The sequence below is a fragment of the Crocodylus porosus genome, unplaced genomic scaffold, assembly GCF_001723895.1.
Source record: "Crocodylus porosus isolate Cpor-Errol unplaced genomic scaffold, CroPor_comp1, whole genome shotgun sequence".
Classification (NCBI taxonomy): domain Eukaryota; kingdom Metazoa; phylum Chordata; order Crocodylia; family Crocodylidae; genus Crocodylus; species Crocodylus porosus.
The window spans coordinates 38,825,573-38,846,872 of NW_017728911.1; the positions used below are offsets into that span (position 1 = coordinate 38,825,573).

General features: G+C 43.2%; 1 protein-coding gene across 2 annotated transcripts in view; it reads left to right on the forward strand.

Annotated features, from left to right (window-relative positions):
- MAP2K5 (mitogen-activated protein kinase kinase 5) overlaps nucleotides 1-21,300 on the forward strand; it is a 182,549-nt gene that overhangs the window by 54,852 nt on the left and 106,397 nt on the right. For both annotated transcript variants that reach the window (XM_019533862.1, XM_019533861.1), the window contains exons 9-11: nucleotides 5,612-5,651; nucleotides 20,566-20,634; nucleotides 20,726-20,807. In XM_019533862.1, coding sequence (XP_019389407.1) covers nucleotides 5,612-5,651; nucleotides 20,566-20,634; nucleotides 20,726-20,807 — 191 coding nt within the window. The remainder of the gene's footprint in view (nucleotides 1-5,611; nucleotides 5,652-20,565; nucleotides 20,635-20,725; nucleotides 20,808-21,300) is intronic.

Genomic DNA, 21,300 nt, shown 5'->3' on the forward strand with positions numbered 1-21,300 from the left:
GGCAGCTGTTTTGAATTGATTTAACTTCTCTGATTTAACGCCCCTGAATGTCTGTACTTGGCCCAAGCGTTTCCTAATATCTCCCCTAAACTTCCCCTGCTGCAGCTTGAGACCATTACTCCTTGTTCTGTTATCCTTCCATTAACCTCCACTGTGCAAGTAACCTCGGTTACCTTCATACAGAGCATTCAATTTCTAGGGGTTATTATTCAGTGCTTTCATAGGAAACATCTGTGGTCTCTCAAACATGTACTCCTCAGCTCCCTGATAGCCCAATGGGCAGGGATCCTGGTTTTCTCAGATTTAAAAAAATCCCCAATTTTCAGTTTAAAAGTAGTAACCCAAAGTCCACATTTTTCCATGATTAAAATGAAACACCACACTATATAGATATATCTATATCTATATATCTATATATAGATATAGATATATAGATATATCTATCCATCTATATAGAGAGAGATTAGCAGTGTTTCATTTAAATCACAGAAAAATATGTATTTGAGGTTACTTTTTTAAAACTGAAAATTGGGGTTTTTTTTAAATCCGAGAAAACCAGGATCCCTGCGGAAGAGACTTAAGGTGCAGTTTTCAAATGATTTGTTTTATGCGATCCTCTTGGAAGAGCTGTCTTGTGTCAGCTACAGGGGCCCGTGACTTTGCATCCCTCGCTATCCGTAGCAATGAGGCTGAAGCGTCCTCACTCCGTTGTTAAACTTTTAGAGCATTGGCCTCAGTGAATTTGAAAGTGTCTTGGCATCTTGTAGGGATGGTACTCAAACACAGATGTCTGAATCTGCAATTTGTTTGACGTGTTAACATGTTCACCTAACACATTTCTAAGCTCGAACCAAGATGTCCTACCAAAATTGTTTCTGAAATACCCGCTTAGCTAGTAGCAGTATATTACTGCTTATCACAGGACTTTGGATTTGTGAACATAAAAGGACTGGATGCTTACTCCTGTTTCATTTACTAATTTACAATTCTACAAATGTCCAATTTTATTTTTTTAATTGTACAGTATATGCAGTATTTTAATACTGGAAAATAAAGTAATTTTGAAATAATGTTAAGTCTAGCTTCATTAATATGTTTTCAAGTTGCTAGACTAGTAAAAGTAATATCATATATGGTTAAAAGAAGAAAACACTATCCTAAGTCAATGGAAAGACTCTTATTAATATCAATGGATGCTGGTTTAGACCTTTCATGGCATCTATACCTGAGATTATTTTTAATTTGCCACAATGATTTTTTAGACAGTGACCCTGCTGAGTGGGTCATTTGAATAGTGCATTACAGAGCTCTTATTACACACTGTGTAAATAAGATACAGATATGGAGACACATGAATAGGATGTGGGCAGCTGTAAAATGCAACAAGATCAGACTAATAACTTCCAGAGTTGTGAGTAGTTTACACGCGCACCAAGTGTTTGAAATTGCTTTTTAAACTTCTGGGTGCGGGAGTTGGCTACCCATGATGTAATGTTGCCTGTTCAATTTTTCCTTAACACCAAATGATTTATCGCGGTCTGTTCCCAATCATCTGTGTTATAGCTTTTGCAGTGGTTCATTTACAGAGCAAAAACACAGCCTGAACAAAATGGGAGAAAAATGGACTTGTTTTTCCAGAGCTGGTTTCTTTCTGGTGCAAACTCTTATCAACTCAGAACATAGTTTTCCTGGGGTATTTTGTATCCCGCCGTACTTTGGATTTTGTTGTGACGGTTTGTTTCAGTCGGCTTTGTACAGTCGTAGCCAAGCATGGCACCTGGGAGTCCTTTGATGGGGAAGTTAATGCTCCTTGAGGATTTGTGCAAACAACACAGCATTAGGAAAACATGAGGCGCGGAAGTCAGAATAAATGGAAATGCAATCCAGTCAAGACCATCGCAATATTGTGGGCTCTGCTGCGCTGAGAGGTTGCCAGGCTGCCCGTGACTGGTTACCTAGGGCTCTTCTGCTGATGCACTGAACACAGAGAGTCTGACGGGGCCGGGTCTAGAAAAGTACTCGGGCACCTAAAGAGCAGCGTAGGCGCCTAACTCCAAGCGATCAGTGCGCAAAACTCTGCTTAGGTGCCCAAATGGTAAATTCCTCCGAGAGAAGGTGTATAGGCACCTATAATGCTCTGCTGTCAGCAAGACCAGAGGTGTTAGTTGTGGTCAAATGGCCATAGGTACTGAGATTTGCAGACTGAACCCAGATCCCTGAGCAGAGCCCGAAGTATTGGTGTGTTCAGGAGATGGTAAATGCACACGGACAGCATGGAAAAGGGCCCAGGAGGTGAGAAATCTGGAGAGACCTGCTTTCCTAAGCTTGAAGGGGTTCACAGCAATCTCTCTCACCTTCCAGGAGAGCATCCTGAGGGGCATCAGGCTATTAAAAATGGTGGGTGGCACCTTTCTGCTTCGGTCCTCCCACCACTTCTTATGTCATAAAAGTAAGGAGTGAGCCGATCTCCCACATCAAGAGCATAGAGCAAGGCTTCAAGCTGATTCTCACGCTCGCAAGAGCTTTGAGTTGGACCCCCAAGTCCAGGAAGGAGGCAGGGTTTCAGCCCTCTCTTCCGTGTTTGCCTCCGACAAGTTTAAGCATCCCTCTCCTTAGCGTGCTGGCCCCTGTGAAGCCCTTTCCAGGCGGCTCGCTGTCCCCATCCACCACGTCGAACACTTAGGCACCCAAGCCAGGCTTGTGAACTCTGGTCTCGGAGCAAAGCGTCCCGGGAGGTGTCGTCTCCGGGATCTCTGTCAGCCGCTCCAGCCATGTGCTGCACCACAATGCCACTTGGGGCCAAATCCTCTCGATACCGCTGGGCTGATTGAGCCACGGTCCGGATGAGCGGCCAGACTCTGCTCGGAAAGCCGTAGCCCACGGGACCTTCTTGGCAGAATTTTGTCCTGAGACCCAAACCACCTAACAAGCGCGTCTGAGCGCTCTGCACATCCTGCGCCGTAGAGAACAAGTCTCCAGTCACCGCGTTTAATCCGTTTGCTCTGCGCTTCTCGTTTCCTTCGATAAATATCCATCAAATATGAAGATCTCGGGATTTCGCCCTTCCTCCAGCTCCCACCAGATCAACTCTGTGGCACTGTTTCAGTGCCTCCCCCGCAGGAAGGATTTCTGACAGACCTGTCCTTTGCCAGGTGATTCACCTAGTTCAGTAGCCTCCTCAGAAAATCTTGCTTTCAAGTCTCTCTGCTGAGCCGTGGCCAGATCCTGCCTAGCGCTGAGCGCTGTCACTTCCCAGCACCTTGCATGATTGGGCTTTGGATTGTGCTGCCTCGTTAAAGAGCCTGGTTACTTGCGGCCTTATTTGTCTAACCACGGTGGGCGTGTTCCCTTTGTCGCTGGGGAGATGGGGACGTTTGTAAATAAATGAATAAATGAAATTAAAAGCTGGGTCCTGCAATGAGCGGGTTTATTATTTATAAACTGTGTTGTATTACTTCAGGCTCCGCATGCGTACCCGTAGACATGGCGATGGGTGCCTATAAAATGGAAGAATCGTATATTTCTTGAGATCGAACCCATTATTCCCTGGGTTTGTAAGCATACAATTCGAAAGCTTCAGGAGGGTATTAAATCTCCTCCATTAGCCAGGCTGACTGTAACCAGAACGTTCAATTCCAACTTGCGGTTCTACATAATATCTAACAAAACCGTTTTCCCCACACACTCATTGGAACAGGTAATTACTGTGGCAACTACAGACTAATTTGAAGTGTTAGCTGTTAATTAAAACACTGCAGAGGTGTACAGTTGTCTTTTGGTGTAACCAAAGCTCCTATTCAAACTTCATTAATCACTTTACAGTTATTGTGCCGGGGAAGGTCGGGACAACTGAGACGCCGGATCAGTCGAAAGTAAACAAATTCCCTTCCTCCCCCGTTCCCTGCCATTTGCAAAGCCAAGGGACACGCTGTACCTAAGGGCCACGGTATCTCCTTTGTGATCCAATTCTCAGTGATAATTAAATGTTAAATTGGTACTGTCAGTGCTCTGTAAACCAAACCAGGTATCTGCCCTCTGCTGGAAATTTAACCCAAACTTCCACGGATGAATTAGCGTGCATCATAATTAAATAATCAAGTCTTCCCTTTTAATTCACTTGGAAACAGGAGACCTCTCTTATGGAAAAAAAAGATCAGCTTTCTTGACAAGCTAATTAAGTTGCCAAACTGTCCAGCACAGTACATACTAAACTAACAGACGTTAAGCACGCTATCTCAACCTGTTCATTTTCTTATCATTTCTGCTCATCTTAAAGAAGTCTGGCACCGTTTTGCCAGGGTTGGCTCACCCGTCTTACAGCAGAGCGTGGTTACTCCACTTGATGCATCGATTATGCATTCAGCTGTTGGTCTGTCATTGATGGCTTCATCTGAAGATCCTGTTTTCTGCATCGTATATTGATATTAAAATAATCCCAATATTGATGGGATGGTACATAAAGCGCTGGCAGTTTCTAAAAGCTAATGCCACTCACATTCATAAATATTTATGCTATAAATTATTAAATTAAGCTTGTTAAGCTTCCACATCATTAATAGAAATTATACAAAGCATCTCAATGTCTACGTAGGATGGTCTGCTTTGTGCTGGGTATGGTTTTGTTCGAGGAAAAAAAGCCTATCAAGAGTTTTTCCTCTTCAGTAATAATTGCTAGTGGCATATAGGGCTGAAATATTGTAATTCTTTAAAGTTAATGCCAAGGATATGACATTATTGTGCATGGTATCATAAATCAGTCTGAGACAATAAAACTACTGAAGAGGAAAAACTTTAATGGTTTTGTTTTTATGCAAAATTACATTGAGTTTTTTCCTTATACCTTTTTATTTTCTTGGAACGCCATGGCTAGGGATCCGTAGTTTGTGGAATAGCCAATTATAGATGTTTGGTAAGACAGGTTGACACGCGCTACTCTTGGATTACTGTGCAAATTCATTTCCAGAGCGCGTAAACGTTAAGGCTCGGCTGCATGGTTGTTAATACATATATTAATCCCCGCAGTTACAGATGCAGGATGTTCCCTTCACTAACTAATATTTTGTGTAGTCTTTAGATGACTATAAACAGTCAATCATCCCTTGGTTTACTTCAGTTTAAGTGTTGCAGTTGTGCATCTGATTGTCTTAACGCTCATCATGCCCTCAGGATGACACGGGCTGCGTTCGAAAGCTTATTTTGTATGAAGAATATGCACAGGGTTTATGTTATCTTTGTTACATCTGAAAAAAATTTGAATACAGGTAAATACACATTCATAACCTTTCTAATATGTAGCGTAATATTCTCTTGTGCATCCGCTTTTCTACACAACACACAAAGGTGTAATGTTGGCAGTGGGAGCTGTTGAATGGCATAAAAAGTGTTAGCTGGCATAAATACATTTCTTTTTTTCTTTTCTTTTCTAATCAGTTGCTTTTAGCCAAACGCTCTGAATTATATGTGCCATTTGCAAACATGATATGGAAGCTGTTTTCGAATAAAAATGCATTCCCGTCTCCTCTTTCTGGGAAATCAGTATATACGTGCTGCACTTATGTATCAAAGTCATTTGTGTGTAATCTCACAATATTTACATTTTCCCTTCATACAGAGCATATCATGTCCCTAGCGGAAAAATACTAGCAGTAAAGGTAAGATATTGGCAGTAATTGTATTTCTTTATTTTTAGTCTTGATTGCAGTTTCTTTCTTCTTCCTTTTATGCCTGTTAAGTCATAGTTTGCCTTATTTTTCTGAAATCTTGGAAAATGACCCTGCATAACTCTGCCGGGCTGAAATGACCACCGAGCTCCCACAAGTCCAGAGGTCACTGTGTGGTAGCTATAGGAGTCTTCCGTCATTGTTACAGGCACCTCGATTCTTGCCTCTTTCAGTTAAATGGGCGCATCGAAAAAGAGCTGCAGCATGTGCAACAGCGATAAAATCTCTCTGGTGGCTGGAAGTGATTCTGTTTCACCCCCTGAATCCAAGAAATGAAGAAATAAGTGGTAGAAAGGTCACAAGAGGTCAGCCTATCTGTTCCTCTGCCGATGCTACCATTTTCCCTGGAGTATAGTCCGAGTGGTTTGTGCAGCCTCGTTTTTAAATGCCAGGGCTCCCCCTGTTCCTTTAGCAGATCATGCTGCTTTCGAAGAGATGTCCCTGTTTTAAATGTTGTTTTTTTTTCTTTTACATTTCTTTCTAAATTTTCCTTTGCTCCTTTTTATCCAATTGAGGGGATTGCTCCTTGTGGAGCAGGGGTATTGTTGTAGATGTGCCGGTCCGGGAATTGTATGAGAGGCAAGGCTTTCCGTGCCACAGCTACTTCTATGGACCACCTGCATAGTTGCAAGAGAAATTTGTCAGGCTTTCAGGCGCACGCAGTTCTTGCTCCGGCCACGTATGGTTGGTCCAGTAGGAGATGGCACACGCAAAGCCTCGCCCCTCATGCTGTCCCCTTGTTCACACTTGGGGAACCTTGGACGGAGAAGAGTGTGCAAAGTCTGATTATTTGCTAGTGAAAGTCTTGCTAAGCAACTGCTGAAGGCTTTTGCATGCTGCCCCAGCCCAATGCACGGAGGCTGAAATTTCAGGTATAATTCAAGTTATAAACCTCTCTTTCTGAAAGGAGATCCCTGCTTTTCCCAGCTGCCACGAGCAAAACAGAGTTTTATTTTGTTTTTTTAATTTTCCCCATGTGGTTTTGATATCGCTTAAATTTACAGCAGTTCAGAGTTCAGGAAAACATTTGGCTGTGGGTGCAGATGCCATTTCAGTTCATGTTTTTGGAATTGAAATAGGACATTTTTAAAACAGAATTCATTTGTAGGATCGTTGCTTAGAAATTCTTAATCATTCTAGTTTCTTTCTATTTCTTTCTCTCTTGTGCTAAATTTGTACAATTGTTTCTCCAAGATCACTGAGTTTCATTGGGTTTTGTGGGGGAACGAGAAGGGAGAAACGAAGGTTTGTGCTAGAGGTGCAGGCTGTTTTCTGCGAGCAAAATTGCCGCAGATTTCTCGTGCAGAATTCACCTGCCGTTAGTGAACTGTCCCTAAGAGATCTTCAGTGGGAGTTTCCTTCTGGGGTTTCTTTGCTTTCAGTCATCTATGTTTCCACTAAAGAAAATTCCCTCTCTGCCTCTGAGGTCCTCTGAGGCAGGCGGAGCCGTTGTGGGTTTCACGTGAAATCCATGAAACTTGCCATGACAGCTCCTGTGTGAACTTAATTTAAAAGTCCTGCCAATGTGAGAAAAGCAAATGTTTGGTGCATCCCGTTCTGAACTGTTTCTCTGTGTGCACAAAGCGGGTGAAGTACTGCAAAGAAACAGCCCGCCGACATGACATGGAGCAGATAGAAGGGATAAAGTCAGCCACTTCTGCTTTGGGCTTTTTTTTTTTTTTTTTTTGGTGCCACTTGCAAAGATTGTAATTTTAATTAAAAAAATCTAAGAATTTTTCTTAGTTGTGATAAGCAAAATGTGACACAATTCTCTCTAATTTTCACAGGAAGAGACTTCTTTTTTTAAATGTGGGAACAAACCTGTTCTTCCCCTAATGTTTCACTCTGACCGTTGACCGTGCTGGTCTTTCCAACTTGGTCCTAACTCTGCCTCCACCTCCTCCAGTACCACAATTGCTTCTGCTCCCTTGAATAATACTTCTTGCAAGTGAGCGCGCACAGAGGGCCTCCCTCCATCCCAGCCCTCATGCGAGCCTGCTCCGACTTCTTCTTTCTTCCCCCCCGCCCAGTTTGACCTTTTCAGGCACGTTGACAGCATCTAACTGTTGGAGCTGTCAGAAACCATCTGCAGGAGGCGGCACAACAAGCGAGGGAGGAGGGATGGACTTGTCAGAGTTCACTATACCCAACATCCACCAGCTCTGTGCCCATTTCCAAGGCATTTTTTTTCCCTCAAACAGCCCCATGTAGTTGTTTTCTCCAGCCCTGCGGATTTGGCCAGTCCCCAAAACTGCTGTGAGTTTGTTGAATTGGACTTTTATTATTAAAAATGCCTTTTTGCTTGCCTGTGTAAGTATTGCTTAAAATGAGCTTTTGAAATGTCCTTCCAAAGAAAGGCTTGCAGGGTATGGATGTCTGTTATGTTGGTTTGTAACAACACAGTCACAGGCTAGGAGTTGCAAAGTCTGTCTCTTAATCCTGGTGCTAAAATGAATTTACATTATATTCTTGAGGGAGTTGCTAAGTTCTCTGTGCCTCAGTTTACCCATCTGTAAAATCAAGGTGTGAACGCCTGTGTCTTGACAAGTGTTCTAATCGGAGCCAAGAAGACAAAGAATACAAAATACGGGGGTCTCTGCGGCTGGAAGATTACACAGAAGTGCATATTTTTGAGTGGAGATTTGTATTAATATAAATACAGCATCACAATCTGACAACACAGGTCAACACTTTGAAAACCTGTTGATTCTGTGCTTTACAGTGACGAGGTGCCAGCAAATTGCAGGTAGATGGAGCAGAAAAATAAACAAAATATTAATATGCATGCTGCAGGCCAGAGTACTCCACACCCTCATCTATTCTGTAAAATCTTTTCAACTAGATATTGCATGGAAGATTTACTAGATTTCCAAATAGGATTTATTTTCTAATTAGGGAGGAAAATCCATCTAAAGAAGGGTGAAAATCCTAGCTGCCCGCGTACTGTGTCTGATTGCCATTCTTCAACTGCTTTAGTTTCTGCTGCTCTTAAACTAGCATTTAAATGGACCATTTGATTAATCATTTGTATACTGACTATAATACTCCCAAATTTCCTTTGAGTTGTACATACTGTAAAAGACAATTATGTCGCCACAGATTAAATAAGTGAATTAAAACAGAATAGCAGCTTAATTTGACCTGTGATTTTGCACTCATTCCCTTTAGTGGAACGTATGCCACTCCAGCAAATAGATGAAGTCATCCATGACAGCTTGTGATGAATTGCCGTATTTATACTGTATATTTTAATAGCCTCACACTAATTTAAATTGAGCACAGAGTAAATTATAATTCAGTCACTTGACTGCTTGTATTTAACTTGACAACTCATCCTTATTTGTCCTGGAGGTGTAATGGAGAGCAGGGGAAATATGTTCAGGTATTTCTCTTGTAGATTTAACCCTTTTCCCTGGAAGTATTAGGTATTCAAGTCCTCCTCTGTTTGAACCTACTTGGTCTGCTTATTGGTTGCTTTATTTTAAGCCAGGTAGTTGATATTTCTAATGCTGCCATCCATGGTTGTGGCGTTTGCTCATTCGAGGAACTGCCGGTAGTTCACCACCCAGGATCAGTAATCAGAAGATATGGATTTAGTGCCAAGTGATTCCACAGAGCTTGGGTAAATCCCTGAGCCTCAGTTTATCATCTGAAAAATGGGAATACTACTACCATCTGCCATTGCCAAGAAAGTATGTGTATGCTTGACCTCCATGAACAGCTCAGAGCTGAGCTCCATAAAAATGCTGTTGCATGATCCAACCCTGGGGCTCCCACCTCCAGCTCTCCTATGGCAGAGCACAGTTTCTGCTAATTTGGGGGGTGCCGGAGTAGAGGCAGATTCTTCTGACCCACCTTCTCCACCCTGCTTTGTGGCTTTTCAATGTTGTAATTTTTGTCCCTGTCTTAGAGGTTGCCCAACAACCACCTCATTGTACTGAGTTTGCTGGTTCTGCTGCTGTATGAGCTGAACAGCATAGCGTTGAATTCAGTGCAGGTTGTTTTATACGTGATGCGTTGACTCTCCTCGTCTGTTCTCAGTAACGCTCAGAGCAAATCACTTTTTCCTTCCTTTGCCATCCAGACCTTCCCAAAGGTGCCAGGAGGCTGCCCCAAGGTTTATTGGCTATATGGAGCCTTTGAATTTCATTCTTTCCTACCACATTTGTGCCACGTGTATTACAATTATGAAGGATGCCACCAGATCCTTATTTATTGCCTGCATATCAGCTGCAATAGTTTTGGGGTATTATAGATTTCATAGATGTTAGGGCTGGAAGGGACCTCAGAAGATTGTCAAGTCCAGCCCCCCGCCCGAAGGGCAGGAAGTCAGCTGGGGTCATAGGATCCCAGCAAGATAAGCATCCAATTTTATATCATCTTGCTTCCTTTAAATGCTGCCCCAGCCACATAAAACATCTCTAGTGCTAATATTCACACATGCTTAAAGTTTGGGAGTTTTTTGCGAGCAAATCCTGCGTCTTAGAGTGGGTGGAGACTTCACAAAAGCAGGGTGAGCATGGATTAAGGGAATGTGTGTTTAGAGTCAGGCCAGGATTTGCAGAACTTTTTTTCCCCTAGTGCTGGCTCTCTTGCAATGCTGAACGCCCTAAACAGCCTCATTTTTAAATGACAGGGCATTCCACTCATAAACTATGGTTAAATGCATTTCTCTCTAGGTTTTCTGAAGTCATGCCACCTAGCTCCAGCTTGGACACAGTGAAACTCTGGTGGGCAATAAAGCTAGTTAAATGGGTTTGGAAGCCGTAAGCGGTGGCTGCTGGTATAATTCAGAAAACCCATTGTCTACCGTGTCCCCTGTATATTGGCCCCTAGTCTCAGGGTTTTTAATGAAGTATTCTGGGTTGTCACAGCAAAGCTGATGTGTGCAAGGGAACCTAAAAGAAAGGTTGCAGTTATTACCAAATTTAGAATGAGGAGGGAAGGGAACATTGCAAAGTTGTAGGGAGGCTTATCCCTTTCCAGTTAGTTTTTGACAGTAAAATGCAGGGCCTGTATGTAATTGTAGTTTAATTCAAAAGAGCTGGAGACTTTTCTCCTGCCAGGTCGTGGTTGATTGGATGCTGGTACTGCATTTGACACCAATCATGCTAACTGGTTAGTGTTTAGGTCAGCAAAACCTGTGGTGAAGAAGGCAGGGAGAGTTGTCACTGTAAATAGGAATTAATAAGAGAAAATGTAGTCTTTTTATGTATTTGACAAGATTAAACCCCGTTAATATTTTAAGGGATAAAACTCATAGTGTTCCAGCAAATTTTTTTTTTAAGTTTTCCACTCTGAAAAATGTAAGTGAATATTGTTGGCAAATGACTATTGATCTAGAGAAGTGTGTTAAATGTTTCTTGGCAGCCCTATATTACAGTTACAATTTAGTTTAGTGAGAGCTTTTATAAATAACCCTAGAGCAAACTCTTGATAGAAAACGGTTATGCTTTTTTCTTTTAGACGGATGTCAATACTGTAAAAATGTATGTTTGGAAATGGACTCCCCTCCTTTTGTTTCATCAGCAGTATATGTAGCACATAATTTGTGTTCTGTTAATTCTGCAAAAATACAATATTTGCTTTTCCTTTAACTTTAAAATGGAGTTTTAACTCCAAAATAACACGTAAGGGGAAAAAGGTAAAATGAAGGCTAATAAGGTGTCAGTCCATTTCAATGGATGGTTAATTATGAAGCCACAATATTAAAACTCAAAGAAATTAATACAAATTCTAAAATCGTTGCAATCATAACATATTTAAAAAAACCCAATTTAACCCTTTCTTGATTGAACTCTTCTCTTCAAATTGCACTTTGAACCCCCTTCCCACTCCCCAAGAAAAAACAAAAACAAATCAGAAAGGAATTTATTTAAAAAGTTGAATCATTTCAGGTGATAGAAATATTTAATTTCATACACAATCCTCTCCTTGCCCCTGCCCTTGGACATCAAACTATGGCTCATGTGGCTCTGGCGCACTGTTTCCTGTAGCCAGTGGCACTGGAGGCAGTGATGTGGCTAACGTTGCATCTGCCTGCGTTTGACTCTGCAGCCCAGAGGAGCAAGTGCTGGTTACGGCTGGGTCAGCTCCGGGGGACGGCGGTGGTACGAGTCCAGAGGAGATCTTGGATCCCTCCTCCAGAGCTGTAGCAAGATCCCTTAGCAGCTTGTGTGTCACACTTCCCCACTGCCAGTTGTATCTTCCTTCCAGATAAGCTGACTTAAAAACCAAAGAGCCCTAAAGCCTCTCCTTCACCTATACAAAATTTCGAAATAATTCTTGACTCGTTAGGTGGCCTTTACCTAAAGGGCCCAGAAAGACATTAGCTGTATTAACTGTGTCCAGTTACTAACAAATATCTTTGGCTTTAAGCTTAATTACCATATTTACTCATGTACCACACTCACCTTTTCACCCAATGTAAGCACACCAACATCAGGGGTCTTGTCTTAAGCAGAAAAGCTGATTTTTTTTGATTGTCCGTTTGATTGGAGTAGAAGCAGCGAGACACTGTTGAAAGATGACTACCATGCTTCTCACTCTGCCAGCCTCAGGGAGGAAGGAGGTAGACTTTACCCCACATCTGCTGCAGTCAGGATCCCCTTCTGTCATCATTCAGCCATGATCAGGGTGGGGAGGAGATCTTTTTTCCCTTCATTCTGCCTTTCCAAAAGAAGGTGTGCATCTTTTTTGGAGGATAATCATGACTCATACTTGAGATGATATCTTTTATTAGACCAACAAGATTTTTGCAAAAAAAAATCTTTAATTGCAAGCTTTCGGGCATAAACACCCTTCATCAGGCGTTGGAGAAAAGATTGTAGAAGTTTTCCTGGGTAGAAATGAAAGGTTGTATTTCATAGGATTTCACAGAGAAGTCAATAGATGGGAAACTCCTCTGGGCAGCCAGTTCATAGCTGGTATGAAGCCTCTCACTCCTGTGAGGATCTGTGATGATGCAGATTACTTTGAAACCAAGGCAGGAGCAGGATCTCAGGTTTCAGGTCATCACAGTTGCTTCCTGCTTGGGAAAATATGAGGATTTCATTTTTAAAAATCAGCTAAAATTTGATATCTTCCATGTGTCAGGTATCCAGGTTGTAGCCATATTGGTCTAGAGGAAAAAGCAATCAGGACTCATAGTAGAAATGATATCTTTTACTAGACCAAGAAAATTTTTGCAGAAAAATGTCTTTAATGGCCAGCTTTCAGGCACAAAGACCCTTCATCAGGCATTGGAGAGCTTCTTGAATTTGGATTTTGAATTCTGAAATGGAATTTTTGGAGAAGTGGAGAATTATTTGGAGAGTGTGAGATATGTGAGAAAATACAGTAAATGTTTTTCCTCTCTTTTAAGTCCTATGCTCAAACCTATTTTCAGAAGCCCTCAGGAATGGAAAATGGGGGGACCTCCAAAAAACCAAGGGAACCTTTAAAATTTTAGACTTGAAGCTGTTCCTATAGGTATAATTTTAGTAGCCAGAGTAAATGAATACTCTTCGTGAAGTCTGTGTTTAGATCCCTCTGTGGGTGCCCATGTGCTCTGTGTGCATCAGATAGGAGCTTACCGAGGCCAAGCTTTCATTGTGTACAAGAGTATGACCGATGGGTCAGCTGCGATTCTCCCGCAGGACAGGATCTGCCTTTCCTTCTCCATAAGAACCTGCAAGTCATCAGATGCATCCTTGAACCTTCGCCTTCTGTATTGATATATGAAGGTCTCTTAGTGCCTGGAGGACAAGCCACGAAGTTCTGGTAGAAGACAAACAAGGTTCATCCAGTGCCCCTCTGGTCAGTGATGCCAAAGACCAGAAGAGAGACCACAATGCAGAGAAAAGCCTCATCATCAACTCTGACTCCCGTAACAGTGAAGCTTACTGCATTGGTGCTGTAGAAATATTGTCCATGCACACTGTGACTCTCTTAAGTTCAGCTGCTTCAGAGTTCAGGTGGCATTTGGTATTTCTCTACAAAGACAAACTATATGTATCACATGGATAAAACTGCCAAACAGTACACACAGCAGGGAGAGCTAGTGATAAGGAGCAGCACGGAGGAAGACTTCTTCAGCATCCTCCTGAGCAACCCTGGGCATCAATGCCTACCACTAAATATGTGACCGTGGAAGAAATGAGTACCTTGGCACCAAGGCATGTACTGCGAGGCAGGCAGTACCAGCAGCACTTTGACACTGCCTTTAGAGAGGTCTCTTCATACCATCTGTCACTGAAGAATATTCTCTTGGTCTTCAAATAAAGAAGCTTCTGCAAGATTTGTAGTCAGCATCACAGAAGATCCTGCCGGCTCCAGAGCTCAGCCGCTCTCTTAATAGGAATGGGATTGGTCAGGCCAGTATTAAGCCACTCAGCAGGTTATCATGACTTGTTTGGGCTTAGTGGCATCTGCTGTCACATCTCCCACAAGTGACCTTTTCCCCCTAACACCTTTCCTGTGTTAGGGGGAAAAACAGAGAGTATTCTTTCCCTTCAGCTTCTCTGACTGCAGGATGACCAGGAAGAACCTCACCCAGTGGCAGCATCCTGTTTTTGCAGAAGGACCCTTTATCAGCCATCAAGGCAGGGTCCTTGGCACTCCTGCCACTCTCAGATGACTTTTATTAGTCCATGACCAGTACAGGATGCTGCCTTCCAGATTCTGCACCCTACCAGTGAGTTTCACTAATGGTGTGGGAGTAGTGATGGTGCACGTGAGCAGAGAGGGATTTTATGTTGACCTGTTCCTAGAGGATTGAGCGAGAAGACTTGAGCAGCAGTGGTATACATCTCCCCTGTTCTCTCATCTAGGACTTTGTGTGAACCAGGAGAAATCATCTCAAACATAATCACAGGGGACTGAGTTCAGAGGTGCTAAGACGGACTGTCTGCAAGAACTGACCTGCCAGAGGACAGGCTGCACTCCCACCAGTCATTACCATCTAATCTAGCAATGAGTGTATCTGTGTGTCCAGGCCATGGCTTGGCATGTGGATACTTAACCGTGCTTACCAGACTTCACTTGCAGTCCTTGCAGCTGTGGCTGAGGTCTTTCTTTTGCCTGCTAAATTGTAACATGACTTAAAAACCACAGTTTTAATTCTGAGTGGCTGGCCCTGTGAATACGCAGAAGAGGATTCCTTTCTTGTCTCCATCCCCTCACATAATGCTCATCACCCCTGGGCCATCTGCATACATACGGCAAGGTCCTGCTCCAGGGTCCCCTCCGTTCCATTTCTACCGGCCTTGTAGGGTAGCGCAAAGCAAGTCACAAGGGACTGCACAGCTTCAGTGCACATGGTCAACAAGAAGAGAGGCATTTGATTGGTCTCTTCTTTGCTGGAAAGCCCTCCAGCTGTAGACTCAGTGCCATAACACCAAGATAACATTATTGGTTCTGCATCTTCCAGGAACCAGCAGCAACCAGGTAGGCACATGGTAACCAAGCAAAAATGGTCCCTACAAGTATCCATCATAGAGCCTATATTTAACCAGTGGGGAAGTCCCATGATAACATGAGGCTAACATGAAGTGTTTGCACATCAGCTCCAAGGGCAGAACGAGCTGGAGTTACTCATTCTATGTCTTCCTGCTAAAGCTCCAAGTATCCTCCCCTAAGTCATGGCTTACTATCCAAAGTCAGACCGGACAAGCTCATGCTGATCCAAATAGATGTCTACTGGACAACGACATTTTGGCAGTCAGACCTCTTGCATATATGTCCATTTGGTCCTCCCATTCACCTCCCAATCTGTGCAGATATGGTATCCCAGAACTGTGTCCAGATATTTTACTGAAACCCACCATTGCTGCACCAGAAGTCTTAGACAATTGCAAGCTAAATGTTCCTGACCAAAATTCTCCTTTAAAAGTTTCAAGAAGTACTCCTGTAAGACAGGTAGTCTGCAACAAAGACTAATCCTCCAAATGGAAACAGTTTTTTGTAAGGACAGTTCAGTCCAATCTGGACCCACTTGATGCTGAAGTACCGAAAAGATCCTTGTCAACTCCCTGCACTTGAAACATTGATTGCACCCAACTGCATCAGGGATTTTCGATGTCCTCCAGTACACTTATCCCTCTCTCAAAGACCCAGCTTCTGTATGGGATCTCAACATCACTTCTGTGAAATGCATGGAGTCTCTGTTTCAGCAACTGTAGGATTTTTCAGTATGCCCTGTTACTTTTCAGACAGCCTTTCTTATTGTCACCACCCCAGCAAGCAGACCAGTGTGCTCCAGGACTTCATGGTTGGACCTGCCTGTATCCCTTTCTGCAGTGATGAGGGACACTAGGGCTGTGCAAAATTTCACTGAGTGTTGCGTGTCTAAGCTGTTTCAGCATGTTTCGAGCTCGAAACAGCAAAATTGAAACAAAACAAAAAGCTTTGAAATGAAATGAGGGCACTCGAAACATTTCAGAAGTTTCGAAAGATTTTGAGTTTTGAAGCAGCCCAGTGGCGGGAGGCAGGGGAGAGCCAGGGCTGTGCTTCAAGTGGCTCCACTGGCCCACGGAGCGCAGCCCTGGATCTCCCGTCTCCTGCTGCTGGGCTGAGCGCTGTGGGGCTGCGGGCCCCCGGATCTGCGCCCCAGATGAGAGGAGGCTGCCTCTGCTGCTTGGGACTGGTGGCAGCATCGATCTTCCCCGGCGCTGGTTGCGGGCTGTGCCTAGCACTAGTTTCAGGCGGCGGCGGCAGCTTCCTGTCACCTGGTGCAGATCCAGGGGGCCTGCACCCCTGGGAGGAGTCCAGCACAGCCCTGCAGCCCTCCCGGGGGTGCGAGCCCCTGGATCTGCACCGGGTGACAGAAGACCGCCGGCGCCGGTAAGTGTCATGAGTTTTGCTTTGAACAGTTTGAGGTGCAGTTTCCCAGAAACTTCTGCACCTAGCTCCTTGAAATGTGGCAGGCTTCATGCCCTCAGAAGGGGCTACCAGCCCTGCAATTGTCATCCAAATCAGGCAAGAAATGACAAGGTTTTAGGCCGTTTCATGATTTCCCATTACAGGCTATGGACAAAATGTCGAAACAGTGAAAGTTTTGCTGAGAGAAGACAGAACGGTGCTTTGAAACGACAAAACGAAACACTGTTCCTTTGAAACAGCGAAACAGACGTCAAAACAAAATGATGGTGTTTTGCACAGCCGTAAGGGACACCCTAAGGCATGCCCTTTACGGGGGGAACAGGACCAGATAGTTTCCTTCTGCCCTCTTCCAACACTGGGCTGTCAAAAGAAAAAGCAAACTAAAGCTTATCCCTGCTTGACAAGCCTCTAGCAACAGAATCAAAAGCAGATATCAAATCCACCAGAGCTTCACAGTTTCCTTCTCCCCTCCCAACTTCCCCCTAGGTGGGGGTATGGATAGATCAAATGCAAGTGCACAAAACAGTTGTCTACAACTGAGCTGCCATTCATAAAGCAAGTTGGTCCCTTTGCTGAAAGGCTACAGTGCTCAGCCCAGTCCTTAGGGGCATCTGAATTAGATTTTAAAGGCTATACCTCAGAGCTATTGGGATGATTATGCCTATATCCGCTGTCTCATATCAGGGGGCAGTCGTGCTGGCTGACCACCCTGCGGGGGGATTCCCTGTGATGTTAATTGTACTGCACAATTTTGCTACCGCAGGGGCCCACCAACGAAATATGAACTTTACAGGCAAGCTTGGTGGTCGGTGTGCCTCTTCTAGGACTCCTTCCAGAGAAGAGCACCAGGAATTACCTACATTTGACTGTACACAATCAAATGGATTTTTTCTTGGTGACACCAAGTTCAGGTTCTTCCAAAGGACCCTTTGAATAATAAATGTCTTGTCTTAGTCGACAATTTTTATATCCCCCTCTAAAAACTACCTGGTTCCTAAAAGGAGCTGGTGAGCCCTTATTTCTGACCTGAAGCTGATTCTTATCATCAAGGTCATTTGTCTCGACTTTTAGCTTGTTGAGACGAAAATATTCTCCTCTTAGGAGCCAAGTCAGTCTGTAATTCTTAAAGTGATTGATAAATGCCATACAGACCTGTATGGCATCCTTCAGTCCCCTACTTCATATGTATGACATCAGGAGGCCATATTATTTTTTCTTAACTATTAATTCTTGTATTTAAAAATATAAATATTAATTAACAGCTTTATACAAGCAATTGTTAGATCATACTAAGATGGGGGGGAGGGATCTGTTCTTTATTTTGCCCTGTCATTACATTGTGATCAGTCTGATTTGAAATGTTTAAAAATAATTGATATTAGGATCATGGTTCTTCTTAGATCCTATAGTAACAAAATAATAAGAGAATCTCTGCCCCAGAGATCTTGCATTCTGGGTTTTCTGTGGTTGCAGGTATCCACACAGGCAGATCAGCATTGCTGGCAAGCAGAAGTAACAAACAACTGGAGGGAATGAGGGAAATGAAATAAATTGTAATGGCTGCATAGACCAGCTGTGTGCTCAATCAGAAGGGCTAGGGTCATTCTGAAGGATGTTTTGACATCTCTTTTTATCTGAACCATGTTCAGAATCCATATAAAAATAGAGGTATTTATTTAAGAAGTAGGGGCCATTTGGAGGAATGGCAAGAATTCCCTTCTGAACTTCTTGGATACGTAAAAAGCATATATTCGGGTATTTTCTAGGGTTGGGTAGTTGACCAATCAAATAAAATTTGGTCAGTACACTGGCTAAATATCAGTAAAAATGGTAAAAAATTAAAAAAATTAAAATTGCCGATACAATCAAATAATACACGGAAAAATCACAAATCTTTCTTTAAGAAATGTATCAAAAAACAATAAAAATTTTATTTCTGTCAAGAAAACTGCAAAAAAAAAATCACTCCCCATAAAAATGTTATAACCAGTCAAAAAATACAGCTACCACCACCTAGGTTTGGCAGGGTCCCAGAAGTTAGGCTTTTTGACTACAAGGATGCACTTCAGCAGATCGGTCCTCAAGCTCCTGAGGCCAAAGTATGGCTGGAAGGGATCTCAGGAGGTCACCCGGTTCAGCCTCCTGCTCCGGATGGGATCATCCTAGTCGGGCATCCATCTAACCTGAGCTTGGCAACATCCCAGGGTGGAAGTTACAGTTTCTCGAGGTAGCCTGTTCCAGTGCCTGCCACGCTCACAGCAACGTGGTTTTTCCGCATCTCCAACCAAAATTTCCTCTGCCACAGTTGAAGCCATCGCTCCTAGTCCTGTCCCCTGCACCCAGTAGTCTACCTCCATCCTCTTAAGAATCACCCTTGAAGTACTTATCGAATCCCCCTCAGTCTTGTCTCCAGGCTAAATAACCCTAGCTCCTTCCACGTTTCCTCCTAAATCATGTTTCTCAGGCCCCTGTTCATTTGTGTGGCTCTGCACTGGACTCTTTCCAATCTGGCCACATTTTTCTTGAAGCAGGGTGCCCCAAATGGGGCGCAGTCATAGGGCATGTCCAGGCAAGCATGCACGTGCTTTTCCCCAGGGGCAAATAGCAACGTCACATAGTTGTGTTGCTGCTAATCGTCCCTGGGGAACGTCCCTGTACACATTCTGGCACGCAGCAGATTGCCCCGAGTGGGTAGGGGAAGCCCCAGCGGCCTTACGTGAGGTCCTGGGGGTCTCCCGGGGCTGCAGCAGTGGCGATCCGGGCATGCAGAGCCTGGCCGGCCAGGCTCCAGTTTCAGGCGGTGCGTGCTGCACCCTCATGCACCGCCCTGCTTTTTTCTGATCAGTTTTGTTTAGATACCAGCATTTCCTAGCACCTAATTTTGGCCCTGTACTACAAATACATAGCACGAAGAACCTTTTCACATGTGCCCCATGTGTTTTGTTGCAGCTCAAAAGCCTTCGAGGCACCACAAAGTGCACATGCGTGCTCATCTGGATGCGCCCATAGGGTGGAAGGATTGCTTCCCTTGATTTGCAAGGGACACTCCTGTTAATACAACTTGATACATGGTTTGGTTTTGGTCTACTGTAATACTCAGGTCCTTTTCTGCCGTACTGCAGCAGAGCCACTCATTCCCTGTCTGTATTTGTGCATGCAGTTATTCAGGTGTATCCAAGTGCAGGATTTCACATTTGTCCTTGTTACGTCTCATCTGATTGATTTTGCACCATTTCTCCGGTCTATCCAGGTCATTCTGGGTCCTGGCCCTACCCTCCAGGATGTCTACAACGCCACCCAACTTGGATGTCATCAGTAGTTTTGCTCGGCATGTACTCAGTCCCTTGGTTGACCTAAATTCTCTGAGTTAAAAACAATGCAGTTCCCCACCTGTATCCTAGCGCTTCTCTGGTTTTCAGGGGCGGGATTGAGATTAAATGCATGCGAGTAGCCTTGTTACCATCGTTGCATTCAAATATCATATAAGGATATTAGGCAGCACTGGGCATGTCTACACGAGATGCTGTGTTGCCGGGCACGACGACGACGCTACTGCTCAGTAGCTCATTGCTACTGCGCGGTAGGGTTGGAAACTAGCTAAAGCAAGTACTAAATGACTGCGCCGTAACAGCTGCTCAGTGGGGCGCATACGTAGACGTGCCCAGCGACTGGCACCGTGGACATGTTACACTTCCCTCTCTTTAGGTGACTTGTGTAGACAAAATAGAAAGTGTGACTTAGGCACTTTAATGGTACCCGACTATTAAAAGTAATTAATTCTGAGCCTTGGCTTCCAGTTTCCACTCTCTGCCTGTCACTCCACTAAAACTACACCTTGGCCTGGCTCTCACCTGTTCTTTTACACGCTAACTCTCAATATATGTTTTTGAGTTTTTTAAGAGTTTGTTGACTTCTAAATTTTTGTGTTTTTATTTGCATTTCCTTCCAGAATAGATAATTTTTTTTCTAATGTTTCTATTTTTAGGTCATACCTTTAGATATTACACTGGAGCTCCAAAAACAGATTATGTCGGAGTTAGAAATTCTTTATAAGGTACTCTTTTTTACCACTTTTAATTATGTTTGCCGAGGGTCTTCATGCAGAGGCTTTTTTTTATATGCTGCTTTTCTCTTTCATTTTGCAGTGTGACTCATCATATATCATAGGATTTTATGGTGCTTTTTTTGTAGAAAACAGAATTTCGCTATGTACAGAATTCATGGATGGTGAGTTGTGTCCTTTTTCTACTCTTTATTGTTAAAATGTAATTGAGATTTAAAGATACGCGCTTTGAGTAATAGAATGTAATCATTTAACAAAAAGGATATAGTAAAATACTAATAATGACTACTTATGGGCTTCAAAATCAAACTGGCATTGCGATCGTTTGTGGTTATATTTTTCTCCATATGCTATATTTTCCTAAATGTTGTTTTGTTTACTTTTATTGAAAATTTAAGTAGAACAGAAATAAATGCTAGTTTAATCTGTGGTTTGATTCTTGATTCTTTCATACAATCTGTCTTTGCTGACAGAACAGCTGTTCTTTTCTTTTAATGTTTCAATCGCCAAAACAGATTTTCTTTTAAAGAAATCTATTAACCCAGTGTCCTGTGTGTTTTCAGTGAAAATCAGTTCTTAATTGCAAGATAAGGAATTATTTTCCAGCACAGCTGTTTAGCTATGCTATACTAAGTTTCCTTTGGTGTGTTCACATTT